This window comes from Periplaneta americana, chromosome 9, assembly GCF_040183065.1.
Source record: "Periplaneta americana isolate PAMFEO1 chromosome 9, P.americana_PAMFEO1_priV1, whole genome shotgun sequence".
NCBI classification, from domain to species: domain Eukaryota; kingdom Metazoa; phylum Arthropoda; class Insecta; order Blattodea; family Blattidae; genus Periplaneta; species Periplaneta americana.
The window spans coordinates 143,841,841-143,867,106 of record NC_091125.1 but is presented as its reverse complement, the minus strand read 5'-3'; the positions used below and the strand labels follow the sequence as shown (position 1 = coordinate 143,867,106).

Here is a 25,266-nt window from a genome sequence, read left to right as displayed (position 1 = left end):
CAAAGGTGCTAAAACAAATAAATAATATCTTAAATAAAGAAAAACATACATAAATAAAATTGAGAACAAGAACAGTAAATACTAATAATCAAAACGAAACTATACTTTAAAAGGATCTAAATTGTGCCCATGCAAATTGGTATATTTTATGCAACTACAGACTGGAGAAAGTGATTTTGAATTTCTGTTATAAAAACTTTTTTGAAATCTTAAACCTTTTGTATGAATACGAAGGTTGATATTGTTTATGATAGACTCACAATCAATACCACCCTTGATCACTTTGCAAAAAAAATTAATAATCAAGATTTTGACGTCTAGAATAAAGGCTACAACAGTTAAAATATTTACAGGTAATCTCATGACTGAAGTCAGAGGAACTGGGTATAAATCGAAAAGCACATAAGGAAATAAATTTTCTTTGAATATTTTCCAATTTAACCGAATCAGTTGAAGTAATGGAATTCCAGGCTACAGATGCATATTCAAGTTTAGATCGAACCAAAGTAAAGTATAGAATTAATAGAGACTCTGGAGTAGAAAAATAATAAGTTATGTATATTATTAAATCAAGCATTCTTATTGAATGATTATAAATATATTGAACATGATCATGAAAATATAATTTAGAATCGAGTAATACACCAAGATCTTTAATAGAAATTTTCCTAATAATACAGACTTTATTAAGAGAACAATTAAATTTTATGGAAGTAGTTTTTCGTGAGTACGAAATGACAAAAGTTTTTGTGTCATTAATTTTCATTCCATTATCGTCAGATCAAAGTTCAATAGAGTTAATATCATTTTGAAGAGTTTGGCAAGCGGCAGAACTATATAATAATAATAATAATAATAATAATAATAATAATAATAATAATAATAATAATAATAATAACAATAATAATAATATAAAACACAAAATTTAAAATACCAATAATGTAAATTTCTTAGTTATCGATTCTCCATTGACTGGGTGACAGGTTTTCCTTAAGTACAATGTATATTCTAATTGTTGTTGTTGTTTAGTCAACTGTCCGATGACAGGTCTGAACCTCACAAGTGATACCAAGAAGATACCGCTTATGAGGCAACTAGATCAGGAGATAATGCGGTAGGGTGGCCAGTTCCTTTCCCCCTCCATTATATACATCGCCTACTAGCTACATATTACATTAGTCAGACTTCAGATGCATACAAACAATTGTTCTTCCTGTGACACATATCGTCGAGTGAGATGTACTGCCTGATAATACATGTACATATCAGCCAGAATCTCAATCAAAGGATTATATTCTAATTAGAGTCTGTATTTCTGACAGTTAAGGTTCCAGTACGCCACACAGTTGCACACCGCTAGAAAAAATAGTCAATGGTTAAACCTACAGACGGCACCTAGGAAAATAATAGGGATAAGATGGAGTGGATATCTACGTAGCAGTCATCTAATGATGACTAGGGAACGGATTTCTAGTTTGCTACGTTCTATACGTCTGACAAATTCGTTCCTTATTGCACTTGGGAGGGGAGGGAATTTCCTGGAACCGAGTTCCGTTTGGAAAAGTTCATCCTAGCATAAAAGGGGTGGTAGGTTGAGATTGTTCAGGTTAGGCGAGAGCTTACAAATTAATTTTCGCGTCAATGCACTCTCGTTATGCGAAATGAAACTGACCAATCAACAATCAATCTCATTCACTCGAAGAATTTGAGTCTTCTGTAGCACTCATTGTCAGCACCAGTTCTTTGTACATAAATGCCACCTAAAATATAATATTTATTAAAATTAAAATGATTAATTATTAATTTTATATAAACTCCTGAACATTCTAAACTGGGTTTTATAAAGTCCCAAATCTCTCGTTTTTAGCACATAGAAATCCGTTCCCTAAAGATGACAATATATTGCCTACCAAACGAAGACAACCGTATATAGAGCAAGAAGTCTAAAGAGCGTACAACACATCCCAGTCAACCACCTGACTGGACCTCAAGATAAAATCTGTGAACTTGACTGAACTTGTGACAGACAAGTTAACCTTGAGCTACTGCACTTTAAACAGGGCAACTTTCATATACTAGTGAATCAGGAGGGTTGAATTTGTACCTTGGTAGTAGTTTTTTAACAACACTTTCAGTTATTCTTTGATAAAGGCAGATAAGTTTTGCCTGGAACTCTCCATCAGGACTGGGTTCTTTTAAGTGCAGAAAATCTACGACACGGAATCGACAGCTTGACTTCCCTCCCGGAAGTTTTTTCCTTCATAATAGTTTTACTTAATTTTGTATGAATAATCTTTTACCAGTGCTTTTAAGTTAATAATGGATAATTATAGTGAACCACGATTTTATTACCACCGATTACTTAAAGTTGGCCATGATTTTTTTCAAACAATCAACTGTGTATACGATATTTACATAACCTCAATTTTCTTTTTCAGAAATTTTTATAATCATTTTGTTATTTTGAGTGATAATTTAATTAATTTTAGTTATTCAGTACGAGTTCTGATTCATAAAATAGTATAAAAAATGAAATTAGAAAGATATTCAACTTCGATCGCACAGAGAACTAGCCACTTAGATTTTTTATTGTTATTAAAGACACTGGTGTTCACCGCATAACAATATGCAAATCGAAATTGAGCATTTTTCTCGTTTTATTACTTACACTATTTTCTGAGTCAGGACTCACACGGAATAACTAAAATTTATTAAATTGTTACTCAAAATAACAAAAGGTATTGTAAAAATTTCTTAAAGTAAAATTGAGGTTATATAAATCTCGTACACAAAGATGGTCGTTTTAAAAATCATGGCCAACTTTAAGTAATCGGTGTTAATAATTTTTTTTATAAAAATCGTGATCCCCTATAATTATATAGTATACATAGTTCAATAGACAACATTTATTGAAGTTTATCCATTATTAACTTAGGATTCTGAGGATGACCCATAATAGGTCGAAACATGTAAACCAGGTACGATAGAATTTAACACAAGAAAGTCATATAATACATATCCCGAAAAAAAAAAAAATAGTACTTGTAATTGTGAACTAGCGGCGATTCTAAGACTATTCGTCCTAGAAAACTGTCACACAAAATATTCGTACCTCCGTAAAATTGTAACATTTGTACCTCAGTAAACTGATCCCACGAAAATTCGTACAATAACGCGTACTACTTAGAACTACGAAATAATTTCTACACATTTTTTCTATGTGTCCCTTGTGCAGACACTTTCATTTCCCTATTTCGACTATGCGGACATTTTACTGACTGACCTCTCCAGCGACAACAAAATGAAACTTCAACGTGCTCATAATTTGTGTGTACGTTTTGTAAGCAATGTTCGTAAATATGATCATATTACCCCATCCCTGGAAGCAATAGGTTGGCTTAAACTAGATAAGAAAAGAAATTTACATTCACTTCTCTTTCTCTTCGAAATCTTGAACTCTTCTATTCCTTCGTACCTGTCGTCTCGCTTCACTTACCTTTCTTCCCACCATAATCTGAACACACGCTCTCGTCATGAAACAATACTAACAATACCATCCCATCGCACCTCCTCATACTCATCTTCTTTCACAATAGCCCTGCCAAGACTCTGGAATTCGCTACCTGCTAGCATCAGGGACTGTCGAAATAAAATTGAATTCAAACGAAAACTTACTAGGCACTTGGTCAGTAAATGATTACTTGTAAATAGTTTCTTTAATCTATCACAAAATATTTCAATATTCAGTAATTTCATCACTATACAATTTTGATATTCTAGATTTAATTTGTAATTCAGTAAATATAAAATATTCTTTGTTTCTCTATGATAAATTATCTAGCTTTAATTATTCAGGTAATCTTTTCGTACTTTCATTTTATTGTAATTGTAAATTTAATACTAATTGTAATATTATTTGTAATTGTAATTGTAAATTTAATACTAATTGTAATTTTATTGTTGATATTGTAATTGGAATCTCCTGGTAGAGGGGCAGAGAAGGCCTGACGGCCTTATCTCTACCAGGTTAAATAAATAAATAAATACTAAATACTAATACTATGTAATTACCAGGCTTCGAGACTTCGGACCACTGCCTGCTGGATTACATCCTATGGCTGTTTACGCAGCGATAAGATGCGATCCAGCAGGCAGTGCTTCGGACCCAATAGATCAGTTCAGTGGGAAATCTGCATAACGGCGTACTGAGTATAGGCCTAGTGGTAAAGCGTACAGTTGGTGGGTGTACCGTAGAATGAATGCTAACAAATACGCAAAGAAAAACGCTCTGGATTTGAAGGTTCTGATAAATAATTTGGTTTTCATACAAACCTATTTTCAAACTGTGTCTGAAACTATTACACGGTTAGAAAAGTCAGAGCAAGAGATGCCGGAAGCCCTCAAATCAATTGAGGAAATTACACAGAGATTTAATGACACACCAAGTACACCGGTTACTGAACGTGTGAAACAGAAGTGGAAATCAATTTTATGTAAAAATAACGGATATGGAACATTGTGTAATAAAGGGTGCGTCAGAAAGAACGGATGGATTTCAAACTATCGATACGCAACGAGGAGAGAGATATAGTGAGGGGGACCACGACTGTTGGGTCAGCCATAGAATGCAGTTTCAGTTGAGAATACGGTGTTGGTCTGGTGTACAACGTGCTTTCATCGTAGAGACATTTTTGAAAAATGAAGAGTCTGTGATCGCCACTCAGGACTCATTTCGACATCGGATGTCACGCTAGGATTCCAACTCGGAATACAATTTTGCGGTGGGTGGCTTCATTTCGTATCACAAGTTCAACATTAAAGAAGAAATCACCTGGACGAAATTCTATTGCACTGAGATTGTCCGAGGCTACGGTAAGATCTCGCGCCCTGCGACTTCTTTCTTTGGGACCATTTGAAGGCGTAAGTTTGTAAACACCGATCACATACACTGGACGAACTGAAGACAGCGATTCGTGAAGAAATCGTGGCAATTGCACCAGCTATGACTGTGAAAGTGATGGCGAACATCAGAAAACGCCTCGATGCCTGTATTGAAAGCCAGGGACATCATATGGATAATGTTGTTTTACATAAATAAACTGCATGTATTGGTGAATATGTTGATAACAATAAATTTTTGATTTGATGAATCTTTACAGTTTTCTTGCCATGTGAAATCCATCCGTTCTTTCTGACGCACCCTGTATAAACAGCAAATTAGTGGACATAAGTCACCCGAGAATAAAGGACTGTCTCTTAGAGACTGCAATGATGTTAGGTTTCTTCGTTTTGCTCCTATCACATCATGCGACGTAGAACGCAGCTTTTCACAGTACAAACTGTGTTTGGCAGATAAGCGAAAAATATTTACGTTTGAGACACTGAAAATATATCTTGTAGTACATTGCAATTCGGTGCTGCAACTGCACTTCCTAAAGACGTCCAATAGGATAAATGAAGAAATTAAAATTGCTACATGTTTATTTCCACCATTAACACTGTGCATAATTAAACAAAAATGTAGAATAACTCTTCTCGGGTTCTCAGCCAGGTAAGTTGGAGATTAGCTTCCAAGCTTTCGACGGCTAGCTCTGCCATCTTCTTCAGGGACGAAGTGCAGAGCAGAGCTAGCCGTCGAAAGCTTGGAAGCTAATCTCAAACTCACCTGGCTGAGAACCCGAGAAGAGTTATTCTACATCAAACGCCGGGAAAGCCTCAAGTCATACATAAACAAAAATGCTTATAAAAGATAGGAGAATAAATACTTTTCACATTCTTTTGACATTGTCATTGTGTAATGTATATTTACTTTCAGAATGTACATATGTGTGTTTTCCCCCATACTACCGTACTCTATTCTAAATAGCAACGTTGTTACCTCAACACATCTCTACCTTTCACTACCTGCAGCGAGTCAACAACCTATAGTACATGCACAGTAAACTTATTGTATCGGGTCCCAAGTCTCGAAGCCTGGTAATTACACAAGCAATAGTAGGATCTAATGTTTAAAGTACGCAGGTGAAGTAAACATTTCACAGTTGGCTTCAAATTCTTCATACAGAGACAGGATTATTTGAAATTTTGTTATCCACTTCATGATAAAGCTTTTTCTCTCTTTGAGAAAAACTCCGCACAGTAATGACGTGATCTGCCTTGAGATTTCCTCTACTTCACTTTGAAGTTTTTTCAGGATTTATATGAGAGAGGAATAATCTTTATGACGTTAAGTTTGTTAATGCCAATCTTCTATCCTTCTAGGTATAAGAATATAAAGCCAATGGTAAAATTTTACTGTATTTAAGTACTTTAGGTCATTCGTCTTAGAAAATTCATCCCTGCGTCTTTGATTCCAGAAAATCTGTCCCACAAGTCAATTATATTGATGTTACTTAGAAATTTTGTCTGTTAGCAATGCAAATGACAATGCTGCTACAAAGAAATTCACGTAAGTACAGAAACGAATTGATAACCCCTTCCAGACAGAATAAATTTAACGAATTTATAACAGGGGATAAATCGTCGTGGCAGGAATTTATAACATGGAAAGAATCGTCTTAGTATGAATATGTAACATGAAACGAATTGTCCGGATCAGTTTACTTAATACCCTAAGAGTGAAATGTAACCATTTTCCCCCCTATTACTACATATGCTAGTGGATTTATAGTGATTTTCTAGCTCTCAAGTTGAATTTTCTTTTACCAACTTCGTTTCGAATTTCGGGTACTCTGACGAATACTACAACTGGCAGTTATTTTCTAACTGTTATGTTGGCAACAAGAATTGCGGTTTGCAGTAAAAGGAAACTAATGAAAATACAAGTAACTAAGTTTGAGAATTAATAATTAATTAGTAATACTGGTATTAATATCAATACACAATTCAGGTCTATTGTGATTCCAATTCAACTCTAAATTCAGTTAAGTATAATTAAATAAGATATAGCTTATAAACCTAGTTGCTATGAAATATGCACGTGGCTAATGGACAGAAACATATCTCACATTTTAATGAATTTCTTTCGTGTTTAGAATTTTATTAAATGTCCAAGAAATGGTAGGGACTTCTCCAGAAACGAAAGTGCTTTCAAGTATTTTAAGTAGGCTATACATTTCAAAGTGGTATTTTTCGTAATTCGTACTAATCATTTCATGTGAACAAACTAAATACATGTTTAAGTTAGGTATAATGAATCGTAAACTGTTTAGTCAAAACAATTAATTTCATGTTGCCAGACAAAATAAATTTTAATATCAGATCATACTAATCCTAATTATCAACATAATATTCGAGGAAAATATACTATTTCATAAATAATTGAACCATTTAGAAAAAATCTCGCAACATAAAGATGAAATGTGGTAAATAAGCAAGATATTGTTATTGTTAATACATTACTATTATTATTATTATTATTAATCTTGCACAGGATAGGGACCGATGGCGGGCTTATGTGAGAGTGGCAATGGACCTGCGGGTTCCTTAAAAGCCATTTGTAAGTAAGTATTATTATTATTATTATTATTATTATTATTATTATTATTATTATTACTTACTGGCTTTTAAGGAACCCGAAGGTTCATTGTCGCCCGCACATAAGCCCGCCATAGGTCCCTATCCTGAGCAAGATCAATCCAGTCTCTATCATCATACCCCACCTCCCTCAAATCCATTTTAATACACCGTGTTCCGCTTATAAGTATAATAAAAGAAATAGTTATAATTTCATAACAATGCATGCAAATGGGTTAAGATTGGTACCATTGTAAAGAGGAAATTGGGAAGTTTTAATCCATTGTTGTTACTTATTTTTAGAAGACTCACGCATGCGCAGATCATTAAATAAGAGAATTCGTATCGTATCTTTAGTCAGTCAGCATGTGGACGCCACAGCAGAAAGCCTTTTGTGTGCTGTCATTAGCAGAACATAGATCCATAATTCGTGTACAGCGCTTGTTGCAACTGTATGCTGTGCCACAACTCCCAGATGGAGCAATTTTCCAGCAAGATGGGGCTCCACCACACTTTGCCAACATGGTTCGCACATTCTTAGACGAACAATTCCCTGCAAGATGGATCGGAAGAGGATCACCGTACATCACATGGCCTGCCAGATCACCAGATCTAACACCACCTGATTTTTTCCTGTGGGGGTTTGTTAAGGACCAGGTCTACAGGACGCCAGTACGTGATTTGGCAGACTTACAAGAAAGAATTTATGCTGCTGTCAACAATGTTACACCACAGATGCTTCATAACACTTGGGTCGAGGTTGAATACCGGTTGGATATTTCCCGTGCCACCAATGGAAGCCATGTTGAGGTTTATGGAACATAAGGTAACAAAAATTCCCAGTTTTCATTCTTTGTAGCAGTTGGTTTCAACTATATACTTGTATTAATTCAGAAGTTATAGCTATTTCTTTTGTTATACTTATAAGCGGAACACGGTGTATATCTTCCCATCTACGTCTCGGCCTCCCTAAAGGTCTTTTTCCCTCCGGTCTCCCAACTAACACTCTATATGCATTTCTGGATTCGCCCATACGTGCTACATGTCTTGCCCATCTCAAACGTCTGGATTTAATGTTCCTAATTATGTCAGGTGAAGAATACAATGCGTGCAGTTCTGTGTTGTGTAACTTTCTCCATTCTCCTGTAACTTCATCATTTTTAGCCCCAAATATTTTCCTAAGCACCTTATTCTCAAACACCCTTAACCTATGTTCCTCTCTCAAAGTGAGAGTCCAAGTTTCACAACCATAAAGAACAACCGGCAATATAACTGTTTTATAAATTGTAACTTCCAGATTTTTTGACAGCAGACTGGATGATAAAAGCTTCTCAACCAAATAATAACAGGCATTTCAAGTATTATTATTATTATTATTATTATTATTATTATTATTATTATTATTTCAGTACGTAGCATTGTGATTTTACCCTCTTTGGTGATATCTGGTATTAGTTGGCAATACTGAAAAGACGGCAAAATTAGACTTATAGGGCCGTATACATAGACATTTTTAGCGCGGGTTTCCGGTGGATGATCAGCGTTTTTCGTATTCATAAACCAGTGTTAGCGATAGGATATGATTTGAATTCTGTACAAGTAACCAGTCGATAGCCGGGGCTAGCTTAGTACGCTCGTAGCGCGTGCTGCGAAATGTCTATGAATAGCACCCTTAGGAACTACACTATAACCAATTGAAACGAAATGTAATACTGATAATGTAACATAAGTTACATTAAATCTTCCAATATCGAATAATCACTGTTAAGACATCTTTAAGGCTCCAAAGGAGAGTAAAATTTGTCAAAGTTATACTCTCGTCATATCTTACGATATTACATGATCTAGAAAGTAAAAATGAAGAAATGTGTTCCGCGAAAGTACCAGCACTGTAACATGACAACTTTGGATAACCCTGATACAAATAGGATACGCCATAAATACACATATATCCTGGCAACGTGTGGTCCCAAAAAATGGTGCAGAAACTAGGAAGTTGGAGCCGTATTGGTCCCAAGGTCCATCTGTCTCTTTCTGCTTTAGGTGCACTGGCCTTGATAGCTGGGCGTGGAAGTATGGGGGACCATAGGCAAGTCCCTACCCAAGCCAATGTGTATATAAGGTGGAAACTCCACTTGGTAAGGCACACAGTTCTCAAAAGCCGATTCTTAGCTACAAGTTCAAAAAACTTGCCAGGAAGATGAAGTTTTTGGTGAGTACACCAAAAATACATTTAACAAAATATCTTTAATGTTTTACAAAAACGTAAAGAAGTAAAGTTTCACACAACTTTAGTAAAACAGAAACTGAAAAAAAAATTGCTCTCAATTTTAAAACGAGTGTCTCACGTCATAAGTAATCATTTCAACCATTAATTCTTTCCAAATTAAAAAAAAAATTAATTACCGGAAATTAAGAATTGGACGGAGTTCCGCAATAAGAGACCAAGCGCCAAAAACCTGTTTCGAGATATTGGCTATTGAAATAATTTTTTTTATAAAATATTTTGTGCAAGAAGTATTACAACATTCATACTATTACAAAAAAAATAGCACAAATAATACGATTTTTGATAAGAGACCAGCAGTTGAATTGATATTTCAAAGCAAAATAAATTAATTAATTTTATGCAATGAACGAATTATTGCTTATAAATAGCAGCAAAATTCAGATACTGCATTCTTGACTATTTCCGAGTTAAATTAGCCTGCCATCAACAGATTTGTGCAAATCTCTCTCTCTTTTTTTTTTTTTTTTCAAATTGTCGGTTGGTCTATTATTGCATAACTCTGTACATTAAAACACATATTCATAAGAGAGCTCAAAGTAATACATCTACGATAAAAGAGTAACTTTTAACCCAATACTGATGCTATTATTATTATTATTATTATTATTATTATTATTATTATTATTATTATTATTATTATTATTATAATTACATTTAGTACAAAGTAAACGTGTATATTAAGTACCCTGGAGATAACAACCAAGTTCAGAGAAGTACAGTTCGAATGTTTCTTTATTTAATTAAGATTTTGATGTAAAAATAGAAAAAATCAATTTAGAACACCTCGTAGTACAGCTAATTATAATTTCGAATATATTATAAAAGTGACAAAATATACTTAAATTTATAAATTACGTAACATTTTTATCAACTATTCATTTATATTATATTTCAGAAGGTTCACTACCAAATGAAGTTGACATTTTCGTACAAAATTCTTCTCTCATAAGAGATTAAAAATCTAAATGAAATATTGAAGACATAAAACACCAACATTTTTTATACTCATACACGTATTACAAAGTCAAAGAAAATTTGTGGCAAATTGAAAATGGATTGTCTCTGATTATGATATCTAAATTTTATAATGGTGTAACGGGCTAAAAAATCTAATCAGTTGAAAAAGATGAAAAGCTTTCAGAAAAAATTCTGGTGCATACAAATAAGCATCGTTTTAACTTATAGATTAAGAATAAAATCGTAATAGGATCAAAATTATTATTTTCGCATTATATTAAAATATATCTTAAGAGATAATCTTTGACTTCTACGACGTTTATCTTAATATAGGTCTGTTATACTTTCTAATAATAATATTTCAACTTTCTTGCTTCAATGTGGTCATACAACTAATTGTAAATAAATCAACTTAACAAATATTTTGTTATAGATATTTAAAAGCGGTACTACAAATAAATTGCAGAGAGCTATAAAACTACACGTTACATCACAAATATTTACTGACAAAACAATTTCTTTTACCTCAATTTTCGATACAATTTCAATATATTCGTTTTCATATTTTATAATAAAGCCACATACAAACTAGAAAGAAAATTAAAGATAAAGAAAATAACACAGAGAAATTTTCACGGAGGAAATCCATTTGTTTGTACTGCTTTCCGCTCATGTAGTGAAAAGTGATAAAATTCCATCATATTTGTGTGAATCTAAAGCAATATTTGACCGCTAGGACAATTTTTCATTCTGTCAGAAAGGCACGAAAGCATTCTCTGTTAGCCAAGTTACACGATTTGCTCAGTTGAGGGTTTCCTTCCTTAACAATCACAGCGATACTGAGTTACGTATTTTCTTCACAGGTTGTCCTCACCGCCACTCTGGCCTGTGCTCTTGCCAAGCCTGGCTTCTTGGGAGCACCAGCTATCAGCGCTTATCACGGTCTGGGACCCATTGCCCCTGTGGCAGCTCCCTTTGCTGCACCCTATGCCGCCTCCATTGCTGCTCCCTTTGCTGCTCACATTGCTGCTCCCCTCGCAGCCCCTATTGCTGCTCCCCTCGCTGCCCCCATTGCTGCTCCCCTCGCCGCTGTCCCTGTAGCTGCCCACTCCAAGTACCACGTCCAGGATGCGATCGGTCAGGCTAGCTATGGACACGCTGAACCCTTCCAGACTCATAACGCCGTCCAGGTAAGACACTTTATTTGTAATTAGTCAAATCTCCAAAAACTATTGCAATATAAAGATTCATTTGCGCGAAAGTTAATCTCAAAACTCAATACATAATTTTCAATGTGTAATTCGGTCCAAATCGTATTTTTTATATCTACTTGGTTCATAAAGTTCAGTAATGTATACAGAGCCATATCACTTAACACAATGTTGTTACTTGTTCCATAAAACTCTACTACAAGATGACTGAAGTGATGATAATTTGTATGTTCTCTGCGTCTGATTAAATTATCAAGAATGGAAAATAAGGCTAGGCAGGGAAAAAAGACGTTGAGGAAAAAGATCACGACTGATATAAATTGATAAAGCTCACAAATAAACTACTAGGCAAGAATGACTGTCGAAACATGAGCAATTATAAAAGAAAATGGCAAAGTGAAATCAGAGTGGATAGAGTAAATTGATCATTGTTATAAAAATATCTACTATTTCTAATTGAAATAGCTGTGTCTTGAAATGATAAAGTTAAAAAAAAATACTTGAAAATCAGAAGGAATTAACAGAAGCGGAAAGTCCATAGATTTCGTATATGCCCAATTATACTTTCAACCACAGACATTCCAAAACGACACCAATCCGCACTCCATGATATTTTTTGAAGCTACTTCATACGTATGCAATTTTGTATGATTTTCATTATATTTCCTGATAGATTATAACTGATTTTCTTTATATCACAAGATTGTATTTATTAATGGAAATAATAATAATAATAATAATAATAATAATAATAATAATAATAATAATAATAATAATCTGCCACTGGGTACTGATCCACCATAATCTCTTTACCGCTTATTTCACTTTGTCCTCTGAAAAGTTGAAACGATTTAAAGAATGAAGTATCAAAGCAATAACTCACGATAGATTCGTAACTTGAAACATGTTCAGGGCAGATATAATTATAAATATAACGCGTCAAAATAAAGCCCACAATGACGTGATAATTGCTCATAATCCAAGATATTCAGGAGTAGAGCAATACTATATACTGTAATTATATTCTTGTGCAGGATGCTGCTGGCAACAAGATTGGAAGCTTCAGCCACGTGAGTCCCGAAGGTCTGGTCTTCAAGACTGACTATGTTGCTGATGCCCTGGGATACCGCGTGGCCAGCAATGCCCTCCCTGTCGGACCTTCTGCTCCCGTCATCGACACCCCTGAGGTAGCTGCTGCCAAGGCTGCCCACTTTGCTGCTCACGCTGCTGTCCTCCACCGTCGTCGTCGTGGCATTGCCCCCATTGCTGCTCCTCTTGCTATTGGCCACACTCCTGCTGCCACTGCCCCTCTGGGACATGCTCTTGCCGCTCCTCTTGCCGCACCTATTGCTGCTCCTTACGCCGGTCCTATTGCTGCTCCTTTGGCAGTTGGCCACACTCCTGCTGCCACTGCTCCTCTGGGACATGCTCTTGCCGCACCTCTTGCTGCCCCCATTGCTGCTCCTTTCGCAGCCCGCATCGCTGCTCCTCTTGCAGCCCCCATCGCTGCTCCTCTAGCACTTGGCCACACTCCTGCTGCCACTGCTCCTCTGGGACATGCTCTTGCCGCACCTCTTGCCGCCCCCATCGCTGCTCCTTTTGCAGCCCGCATCGCTGCTCCTCTTGCAGCCCCTATCGCTGCTCCTCTAGCACTTGGCCACACTCCTGCTGCCACTGCTCCTCTGGGACACCACATCGCTGCTCCCTTCGCTGCACATCTCTATTAAATGTTTCTACTTTTGACTCTCCCTTTACCAATAACTCATCTGTGATAAGCAGCTTCATCTCTTATTGCTCAACTTTCATCAGAACTAAGAACGAGTTTATTGGACAGAACTCTGGTGTAAGGCTGGTGCTGCTAGTCAGTGCGTTACCAATTTCTCTTTCACTCACAGCTGGGACACTGGGAACTAACTCATAGGGCAAACATACTGTATATCTTCAGGATGTAGTGAATGTTATTCCTCTTTTAATTAGTACGTGAAATCAAAATACAAGCTTTAAAAACGTGGTTATTTTCCTAGGCACAGTGCCAAATTATACCAACGAACCTCTTTATTTAACGGTATCATGTGTGAGCGACATAACTGTGTCAGCTGTATGTAAATTGATCCTAAGTGTCTGGCTACAGAATTATTTAAAATGTAAAAAACGACATATTTTATACTGTAAATAAACCTGTTTGTCTTCTGCCTACATGAATTATTTTTCTTTTCCTTACTTCTCCACAAAAAAGCAAAGGAGTTCAAGAAACCAACATCATGATGTAATGATCTGAATGAAGGTGGGAGAGCAACGGTGAATAGTTTAATGGTCGAGTTGTTTGGACTTTTTTCATTGCTAATTTTCACCTGACGAGAAAGACAGATCCACTCTTCGAAACGTTGAGCTACAATTTTTTTTTAATTAGCAATGTCAAAAATCCGAACAACTCAACCATCAACATCGTGATGTTAGAAGAAAGTAGAAGCACCACATTCTATGCAAATGTACATTCTTCATAAAACAACGAAACTGTTGTTACATAACTTCATAGTATTGTAATTATAAATATATGTTAACATGGATGGACCACATGAATACTGATCCAACACTAGTATTTATATCAGCTATTGTAACAGCAGTAGAATTGTAGGAATATAATACAAAGTCCTAGCAATGAATTTAGTAATAGAAGCACTAAAGTAGAAGTACTAGAAGCAGTAGCAGTCTAGATTTTTATTTTATTTTAGTAGGTTATTTTACGACGCTTTATCAACAGCTTAGGTTATTTAGCGTCTGAATGAGATGAAGGTGATAATGCCGGTGAAATGAGTCCGGGGTCCAACAGCGAAAGGGAAAACCCCGGAAAAAACCTCAACTAGGTAACTTGCCCCGACCGGGAATCGAACCCGGGCCACCTGGTTTCGCGGTCATACGCGCTAACCGTTACTCCACAGGTGTGGACAGCAGTCTAGATATTAATATAGTGGCAGTAGTAGTAGAAAGAAAATCAGTAGAAAATGTATAGTCTACTTCTGGATTTCCGAAAAAAAAAATGAAAATTAGTGTTTAGATGGAAAAGTAAATCTCACTGTATATCATTATTTATGTTATTATTTTCGTCCTATAGATTATTTTTAACTTCGCTAGTAAAATCTGTTATTTCACATAGGCTATGATTGCATTCTTTACGCGCAACAAAGTGAATATGAGACTAAAGTTCAAGCTCGAAATATTTTAATTTAAAATGCAAAAGTATCGTTGGCGGGAGTTAATTTCATATTTTCACTTTCCATTTCATTTTTTTAATCTTATTAACACAACCAGGAATAACGTTCTGAGGTATATTTTCTAGTAGACTGCAACAATACAACAATGGCATGCCATGTCACAATGCGAACTGAGACAAATGTTACTGCTAATTAATAATTATTCTCTTCCCAAAGACCCTTTCCAATTCCCGTGGTATGACCATGTGTTGAATCCTATTGAAACCAGGTGAACTGTTGTTCTTTCTCTGTCAATTTATTATTGACTGAATCCAGGGCAATACAATTTGATTTATGTAAACATTAATGGTACAGTCCGCGTCACCGTTTTTGGCGTGTGAAATAAGTAATGGGAACGTTAAATACGAGTGTTTTACATTTGCCGCAGTCAGTCTAACAACCGTGTTTGACAAATGGCTGATGTGACGTGTATAGGAAATGGTACCATTCTTGGTTACACTAGCAATATGCTCAAGAACTGGGCACTGTATATCTAGAACACACGCCAAAAACGCTGGCGCCAGCTGTAACAGTCCACCTGGTCAGTCAGCCAGGTCATTCGATCTTCTCTCTTGCGATTATTTTCTTCGGAAAGATATCAAATCTGAAGTGTATACAAATAATCTTCGAACATTACTTTATTTGAAGAAAATATTAGAATATAAATTAGAAATACTACAGATGATTATCTTCGATGTGTGAATGGAAATTTGTTCCGGATATTGCAACAACTGTACATCGAACACGATTGAGTGCACTTTCAGCATCTTATGAATGAAAACCAATAACTGAGAAGTCTGCTTTTTTCTCATGGTTACAGGACTAATTTAAGCGGGGAGAACACCCGAAGCAGCGCGTGTTCGTTAGTCGCATCCAGAGATTAGAAATTCTTCGTATTACCGATTAATTTAAGTATAAAAACTAACACTACACGATTACTCTCTTTTAGTTAGCTATTTAACGACGCTGTATCAACTACTAGGTTATTTAGCGTCGATGGTGATAATGAGATGGTATTTGGCGAGATGAGGCCGAGGATTCGCCATAGATTACTTGACATTCGCATTATCTGATTGGCGAAACGTCGGAAAAACTCAACCAGGCAATCAGTCCAAGCGGGAATCGAACCCACGCCCGAGTGCAACTTCAAATCGGCAGGCAAGTGCCCCAGCCGACTGAGCTACGCCGGTGAATGCTCTTTCATATTTAAGTATAAAAATATAGGAGTGCTATTTGAAATTTCAAAGTGGGAGAGGCTGGGGATGAAATCTAAAATGCAATTAAGCCTGGTTTCAGACTTCCCTCTCAATATCTAAATTGACATGTTTTTTTGTTTAAATTGAATTCAATCTAAATAATTAGTTATTTAGACTGGGAAGTTTTGATATGAAAGTCCTGTGTGTATATTTCTGTTGATGTTTAATCATATAATTCTTTATTTATACTGGCAGAGTTAAGGCCACAGGGCCTTCTCTTACACTCTACCGGGTCACAAAGTATACAATCAGTGAAAAATTTAACAAACAGTTAAAGAACAAAATACTAACATATTACAAAAAAAATAATAATAATAGCATAATAAATCGACACTAAACAACATGAAAATAATACCATAATAGAAAAAAAAAGAAAGTAAAATACAATGAAATATAGTAAAAACAACTCATTTAGTACAAATAGTTAATATGAAGAACGTAAGGAAGAATATAACAAAATGGAATGTAATAAAATAATAAAAAAGAAATATGAAAATTAAATAAAATTCACAATAAAAAGGGTATGATAATAAATTCATCTGGTGATCAAGAGAACAGAAAGGGGAAAGGAAGAAAAAAGATATATAATCATATTTTTGTAATAAAAATTATCTGTACTTACAACTATATAAAACTTCACAAAATTTGTTCTAAATTCTTACGCAGCTAAAGCATGAAGGGAGAAGAGCGGAGATCAACGAACTTTAAGGGGAAAGTTCGAACGAACATGACATCTGCTTCTGCGAAGCGAACTTTGGTTCTACAGAGACTCGGCAAACTTGAACCGAACATAGCGCCTGTAATGCACGACGCAAGCCCCTGGCCCTTCCTACATCTGCGGGATCTCGTACTACCCCCAAGATTTCACCACAGGCTAGTATATACAGTCGCGAAGCTCAATACGTAGTAAATATGCAAACATTAGATAGTTGCTCACCACTAGGATCGCTAATATCGCCTCATTACAGGCAATGCAAAATAGTACCGTCACATTCTATTGTTTCTAGCACCCTCAAAACTCAAGCTTCGTGACTGTATATAGTAGACTGTGATTTCACCCCAGCTTATTTTTAAGTATTTCAGATTATAAATGAGGGGAGATGGAAAATGTTGATGGAATAAAAGAGGAAAACGGGAGTACCCAGAGAAAACACTCTGCAACGTCTGCTTCACCACAAATTCCACTAAAATCTAATCTGGGATCGAAAACTGGATACCTATATGGAAGACCACGGACGCGGCTGAAACTGCGAGTTAGTTATATCTGGTTTTATATCTGCAGTGCTTGGGAAAAGCGACACAAGTCAGTTTCCACAAACCTTTTTTGATAATTTATTGACAACTTACGGAACATCTGCTCGCTTGGAAAAAAAAACATAAGTATTCCTCCCATTACAATAATTCATACAGAAAAAAAATCAAATCGACATAAACCAGTGTAAGTTGTCAATAAACTATCAAAAATGGTTTGTGGAAACTGACTTATGTCACTTTTCCCAAACACTGCAGATAAATGTCTTGACCGTCTCACGGCTTATGCTATGGACAGCGTTTATATAAATGTCTTCTCTACGGAGAAATTACAGAGAGGAATAAGTGGACTGATGAGTGATTACACTGCAAAAAACAATCAACAGTATGGGGTGTACGCAAATCAATATCGGAATCTCAAACTCATGTACAGTATTTACTCTGCTGTATACAATATAACCTGAAATGGAATAGTAACTCACCAAGTAACCATAACACAAATTACAAGCGTTCAATGTGGGAGTCGTTTGTGACACGGCACACATTCAGTCGGTAGTTCATTTTTTTCCAAACAGAGATCAGCAATTTATTCTGGTGTCAACGATTATACCGCTGCTTCTCAACTCAGGTAGGCTAGCAAATAGCGGTGACACGTACACACGATCTTTACGTACTCCGACAAAAATAAATCACAGGGAGTGAAGTCGGGGGATCTCGGAGGCCATCGAAGAAAAGCCAAGTCATCCGGTACTCGTCCCGTTACAGAGAGACTCCGTCATCTTGAGCTCATTGTACCACCCACGAATGTTGTTGTCAGAAGGGGCGTCACGTCCAAATCTTCGCCGATACGCCCCTTTGAACTGTAACCGCTGAATTACACCTCGCGAATTGCAAGACAAAGAAAGCATTTTGCACGGGAGTCGTAACGGCTGTAATGGTCACAAAACAAAACAAAATTTTCGCGCGCGTAGATTCGAAACTTCAAGTTACTCTTCCATTTCAGGTATGTTTCATTACTATAGTCCCGTCGCTCTTATTTCCGGCAGCCAATCACGTTGCAGGTCGGCTACATTTAAACGTGTGCGTCTTGTGATTCGCTAATGATGACGTTACGCATTTCCTTAGGTTCGATAAATACTTAATGTAATGCTCTTTCGTTGGCGTTCGCAGAAAGCACATGAGGACGTTATTTGCCGCTCAATTATTTGCTGAATTACAGTGCGTTTGATTTATTATCATAGGAACTACGACATGATAATGTTTAACGGTGTGACAAATAGATTCCTCGTCTGATAGCTCGGCAACGAAAGAACAAAAATGGCGAACTACCTACCTAGACTTTATAGAGCCTTCACTTCCTAAGACGTAAGCAAAGAGGAGGAGTCACGCCGGGAATAACACCGTCGCGACTATATATTGTATTTTTATTTGAATAGGTTATTTTACGACGCTTTATCAACATCTTAGATTATTTAGCGTCTGAATGAGATGGTGATAATGCCGGTGTAATGAGTCCAGGGTCCAACACCGAAAGTTACCCAGCATTTGCTCATATTGGATTGAGGGAAAACCCCGGAAAAAACCTCAACCAGGTAACTTGCCCCGACCGGGAATCGTACCAGGACCACCTGGTTTCGCGGCTAGACGAGCTAACCGTTACTCCACAGGTGTATACACTATATTGTATAACGCAGAGAAAATACACAAGTTTGAAACTCCTATATTCATTTGTGTACACACGGCAGGGTTGTAGTCCCAAACTTTACAGTGCCGGAGCTCTTTATGTTTTTTAATCTTTAGGGAAGGGGGAAGGTTTGGATGCAAAAAAAAAAAAAAAAGACAAAGAAAGAAATGCCATAAAGTAAGACTGTAAAGAGAAGCAACACCAATCAATATCTACTCCATTAATTAGCTTCTGAAGCTCAAGTAAACCGAAATGGTCACTGTAAGGATGGTCATTCTGCACAATGTAATAAGCTGATATAAATTTCGTTTTCGTTGCTTCACGGTGGGCTGCATTCATTTATTCGCCAAGATTTTTAATTGATTGCTTTTCAGACGTACCATTAATTTTTTGTGCTATATTATGAGCTTTGGATTTCTCGTGTTCAATGATTTTTTTTTTTCGTAGTGATTTAAGCTGATCTGATCTGTTCAATCCGTAGTAATTTACTGAATATGAGCCCCATTCATTAGATACAGAAATACACTCTTTTTTTTAATGCATCTAAAGTAGTTACTTCATGACACACCTTACAGCCTAGCTTACATTGCTTACAATCAATCCACGGATAAGTTTATTTTTTTCTTGACCATATATTTTCTTCATTCCATACATTCGGCCACTCACTTTGCAGGCCGACTTTTTGGCTTTCACTATTTTGAACATTATAACATTGAATATTCTTTGCAGTCATATTGTAACTGTATTTCTGGTTGAATTACTAGGTTCATGACATACGTGGTATAGTCATTAAGTTCTGACACTGACGCCTGAAGGGTAGGCACCCACAAGAATCTGGATGTCTCAGAAGGTGCCGCATGATACGACGTACACTTAAACAGACCGACATCCTCCCTCAATATAGTCGCCGTTGGCCGCTATGCACGTCTGCAAACGTTGTAGCTGCTGGAAGCACCGCTGAAAGATGTTGGCAGGAAGACGCCGTACGGCTTCTCTTGTGGCAGTCATGACCTTTTCGGCCGCATAAAAATTACGCCCTCGTAGGATTGATTTCATGAGGGGAAAGAAAAAAAATCGCATGGTGCGAGATCAGGTGAGTACGGATGGTGTGGCAAAACAGCAACCTGTTGCCTTGCAAGTTCCTCTTGGACAAGGATGGAGCGATGTGCAGGGGCGTTGTCGTGTAGCAACAGCCAATTCTTCTTATGCCAAAGCTCAGGACGCTTACGACGAATTGAATTGCTTAAACGGCCAAGAATCTCTTTGTAGAGGATCTTGTCTACAGTTGCATCTTGTGGGATGAATTCTATGTGAACAATTCCATTTGAATAAAAAAAAAACTGTTAAAGCATCACCTTGCCTTTTGACCTGTCTTGTTGCGGATTTTTCTGTCGTGGAAATAATGGCGTTTTCCAGGTGGCGGATTGTCGCTTCAGTTACGGATCGTAAAGGAAACACCATGTTTCGTCTCCAGTTATGATCGGTTAGAGCAGTTTCGCCCAATTTCTGACAGAACGTGACGTTTGCCCGTTGCTCAAACTGCAACATACTCGAGTTCCGACGCGCGCATTCAAATCACCGTCACAACAAAGACCGTAGTTCTGCTTACAGTGCATGTACTCAACTGTCTCTTGTTGGGTCGAGAGACTAACTGACAAAGTATCATACCATGGCGCCACCTATGCGCTATAGTGCACCACAACGCCACTAGGCGCTCAGTATTAGAACTTAATGACTGTACCACATAGAAGCGATGGGCTTCAGGAGAGGAAGCTTTTGTAACTCCACTAGTAACAGCAATGGCACGAGAAAAGAAAGAAGTTAATGTTTTTTGTCTACGTTTATTTTGTTCCATATTTACTGAAGGACAATAGATAAAAACAAAAGTTTCAAGCAGTCTTTTAGTCACGTTATAAGCAGTAAATTAACTGTTTAAAATTCACTTCGCAAAATAACTGGGAAACAAACAACACATTTCGGTAAGTAACACCATAGACAATCTCCTGTATCGTACAAAGACGCGAAAACTAACGAAATACGAAACGAAACGAAAGTGAATTAGGAATGTGATCATTTCGCGCAGGCGCACTAAAGTTTAGTTTGGTGGTTGTCCTGTCACTGATTCTTCCCCCATTTCTCACCACACACCCCGTCTATGCTCCTAGTGGTCTCGCGACCCTCTACTTCCGAACTTGTTACGATTTCCTAAAGAAAGCACAGAAAATATAATCACAAACTATTCTGACATTAATTAAGATATCGTTAGCTGGGAAAGTATTGTGATGTCAAAACAGATTTTAAAATTCCAAATCAGTGCCGGAGCTCCGCTCCACCTTCGAACACAGTGCCGGAGCGTCACTCCACTCCACTCCACCTCCACTACATCCCGGCACACGGTACAAAAGAATCCTGACAATCAGAGAAATAATACCTCTATGGCACGTGAAAACTGGAATCGTGAGGGAGATCGTGTAGTTCGCCTGAAGGATAGATAACCCTTCGTGTTCAGAAGCTATACATGCTGTCGCTCATAGTGACCTCGAAATAAAGCAATTGCGCTGTGCCAGTCAAGGAGGTATGGTATGGCAAGTAGGCCTACAAGTTTTTCGACAGTTCCGTCATGCTGACGCCGGAAAAATTGTTCCTTTAAGCAAATCACTTTCTTGAAAGCGATACAAATATGATGCTGTACTGTAACAAAACTTTCATACGTTGACCATCGCTGATTCCGGTCCACTTTGTCAATTAAAATAGGCGCGACATTTAAAAATAAAGCGTTTTAACATCAATACCTTACGGTCTTATGACATAATATGTGCTAAATAAAAGCAAACGTTATAGAAAACTAGTAATGCATATTAATTTATGCCTTATTAGCCTAGTTTTCACACTTACTAAAAAATTAATGAATATTCCAATTTATTTATTTACACGGGTTTCATTTTGAGTATTTTATTTTCAATAGGCATTTAGGTGGATGCCTTGGGTTTAAATATAATGCTTTCTGAACGTATAAACGGCTGAACTGAAATATTCAGCAGCATTAGAGTAGCTCTTCAACGCAGCTGTATGCTTTGATCAACCCGTTCTATTCATCTGTATCAGTGCATTCACTATCATTGTCACCTACAATATATCAGATACTTATAAAATACTTGCGACAGTTTCTACATTGGACAGACAGGCAGATCATTCCAAACTCGATACAAAGAACACATTAAAGCAATAACCAGAGGACACAATACATCTACATATGCCGAACACGTAACTAATGCTAACCACACATACAATAACATAAATACAGACATGGAAATCCTACACATACAACCCAAAAACCAAAAACTCAACACACTAGAACAATATTAAATATACAAACACACTAAAACACACCCTAATCAAATTCTCAACACACAGATCAATTTCAGAACACACACACACACTGTTTGACACAACTCTTCATCACACGAACGCACCCACACAACAGGCAGCGAAGTTGAGATAGCGCCGAGATCTAGTAGGCTCTGACGATGGTGTCAAGTAACACCGAAACAGCTGTAAGCCACACATGCTTACATAATTAACACGAGTGAGATCGCCATTTAATCAATGACTTATAAAATTATCCAATTCATATTCTAAGAGTTATAAAAGTGTAGGCCTACAGTTAAAATATGTATTAAGTAACACAAAATAACGTGTATATGAATTGCGGTCGATATACAACTTACCGCACATAGTTCATTAATTTACTCATAAAAGTCCATTCTTATTGTATAAGTCGCATGTTACACACGGGTACTTCTTCTCCCAAGGAAATTATTTAGGAAATATGTTAGTACAACTTATCTCATTGGAATTACGTAGGACATTAATGTAAATAATGACCAGCAGGCTTTTTCCGACCAAAATACCACCAAAGATTTCACCTTGCGATACACAAGTATAAGAAGCATCACGATTTTAGACAAATTCTTAAGTAAGAATTATTGGTAATGAAACGGAAATTCGATAGTTCTAAGAAACGAGGACAAGTATGACAGATGATTATGATTTTAGTGGGTTATTTAACGATGCTGTCTCAACTACTAGGTTATTTAGCATCCATGGTATTGAGGACAGTGAGATAGTATCTGGCGAGATGATGGCGAAGATTTGCAATGGGTTTATTTGACATTTACCTTACGGTTAGGAACGACTGGGACAAAACCAACCCGGTAATCAGTCCAAGTGGAAATCGAAATCATTCCCGGGTTAGCAGGCAAACGCGCTACCGTCTGAGCCACATCGGTGGTCAGCTGCCATGTTAAAGAGATAGTCATAGGTTTTACAGTACAAATGTTCAGGATAAAAATACAATAAAAAATCTGAAAATCCGGGACAACTTAACAATCCAGACTTTCCGATAACTCACAAACTTCTTAACATTAGCGGGCTTCTGTCTGTCTATATCTGTGTATGAGAGAGAGAGAGAGAGAGAGAGAGAGAGAGAGAGAGAGTGTGTGAGTAAGTGTGTGTGTGTGTGTGTGTGTGTGTGCGTGCATGGGCGCGGGCATGTATAACTTTTGCTTTAATTGATTCACCGTATTTTTCTTTCACATTGTGCATTGTTAATTTTAAACATGATTTCAAGCATTACATGTTCTTTGTTGTGATATTTTTCGCGCGCGCGCACGGGTGTGTGTGTGTGTTTTTTTGTCTTTTTTTCCTTGCCACAACATGCCCCATTACGAAGTAATATTACATGTTTTAGTTTTCTTTTAGCTGTACGTTCTAACTTAGCAGAAGTGGTTAAAGTTTATTCACTTTCGAAGTTGGAGGTGATTGATTTATTTAATGTTGGTAGTGTTTAATTTTTTTGTTTTAATCCCTCTCTAATTTATGGATGTATATTGTTACTTTTTTATATAGGCCTATATGTCTAATCCCATAAAGTAAAAGTAAAACTATAACATATTTACAACATTATCATTTGATATATATATATATATATATATATATATATATATATATATATATATATATACACACACACACACACACACACACACGTGTGATGTTGAGTTTTTCTTTTATATTGAAATGCTAATTCTGCAGACTTCAAATAAAATATATATAATACATTTGCATCTCATCTGACTCGCGGTATTACTGCAATTTGTCGAAGTCTATCGATTTAATGAATCTTGAGAACGCATTTGTATATCTTGCTATGAGGTTACTGTAAGTGGTTGGCCAATTCCCTCCGCTAGATACAATCTAGTTCTTCAGAATTTTCCTTTGTCTTTCCAATATTTTGCATTCATGGATGAGATGGTGTGTAGTTTGCTCTCTTAGGCTGCTGGGGCACATTGGATCGTTTGCTAGTTTAAACCTACGAAGGTAAGCTTTTGTTTTCCCGTGTCCTGTAACAAGTGCTGTGAACTCTGGTGATATGGGAATTTTGAGTTTTAGCCGTTCTATTGTTGAAAAGAATAATTTGCATGTGGCACCGTTCTGTGTGTGTGTGTGCGTGCGTGTGTAGCAGTAGCATCTTCTGTTGTTAAATAATTGCATTGCATTTATTCAAAAGATAACGAAAAGTGTAAAGAACCGAGTTACAATATTGTAACTCGATTTTATTTAAGTTCAATTTTATTCATCCTTGTCTTTTAGTCACTGCTACCTGTACAGCAATATACACTACACTAGTTAGCACGCGAAATAATTGAAGATCGTTCACGCTCTTTTTCTTATACATCCCTGGTCTGGTACTATTTTATTTCTTGCTATTTATCACGTATTCAATATTTTAATTTACGCGTAACATATATATGTCCTCTTATTATCATAATTCGTTATAGCATAATCGAAA

The 25,266-nt window shown here is 36.6% G+C and overlaps 2 protein-coding genes across 4 annotated transcripts in view; one reads left to right on the top strand and one right to left on the bottom strand.

The window, feature by feature from the left end:
- Positions 1-25,266, bottom strand: part of dor (vacuolar protein sorting-associated protein 18 dor) — a 291,090-nt gene that overhangs the window by 78,639 nt on the left and 187,185 nt on the right. The window lies entirely within an intron of this gene.
- On the top strand, positions 9,610-14,169 carry LOC138706582 (cuticle protein 19.8-like). The gene is made up of 3 exons (XM_069836071.1): positions 9,610-9,727; positions 11,626-11,952; positions 13,008-14,169. The coding sequence occupies exons 1-3, from the start codon at positions 9,716-9,718 to the stop codon at positions 13,698-13,700; spliced, it is 1,032 nt and encodes a 343-aa protein (XP_069692172.1). The 5' UTR covers positions 9,610-9,715; the 3' UTR covers positions 13,701-14,169.

Bases quoted from the DNA above. Each gene is read 5' to 3' on its own strand.
- LOC138706582 (XM_069836071.1), top strand. The intron at 11,953-13,007 runs GTAAGACACTTT...ATTCTTGTGCAG, and splicing joins AGACTCATAACGCCGTCCAG to GATGCTGCTGGCAACAAGAT.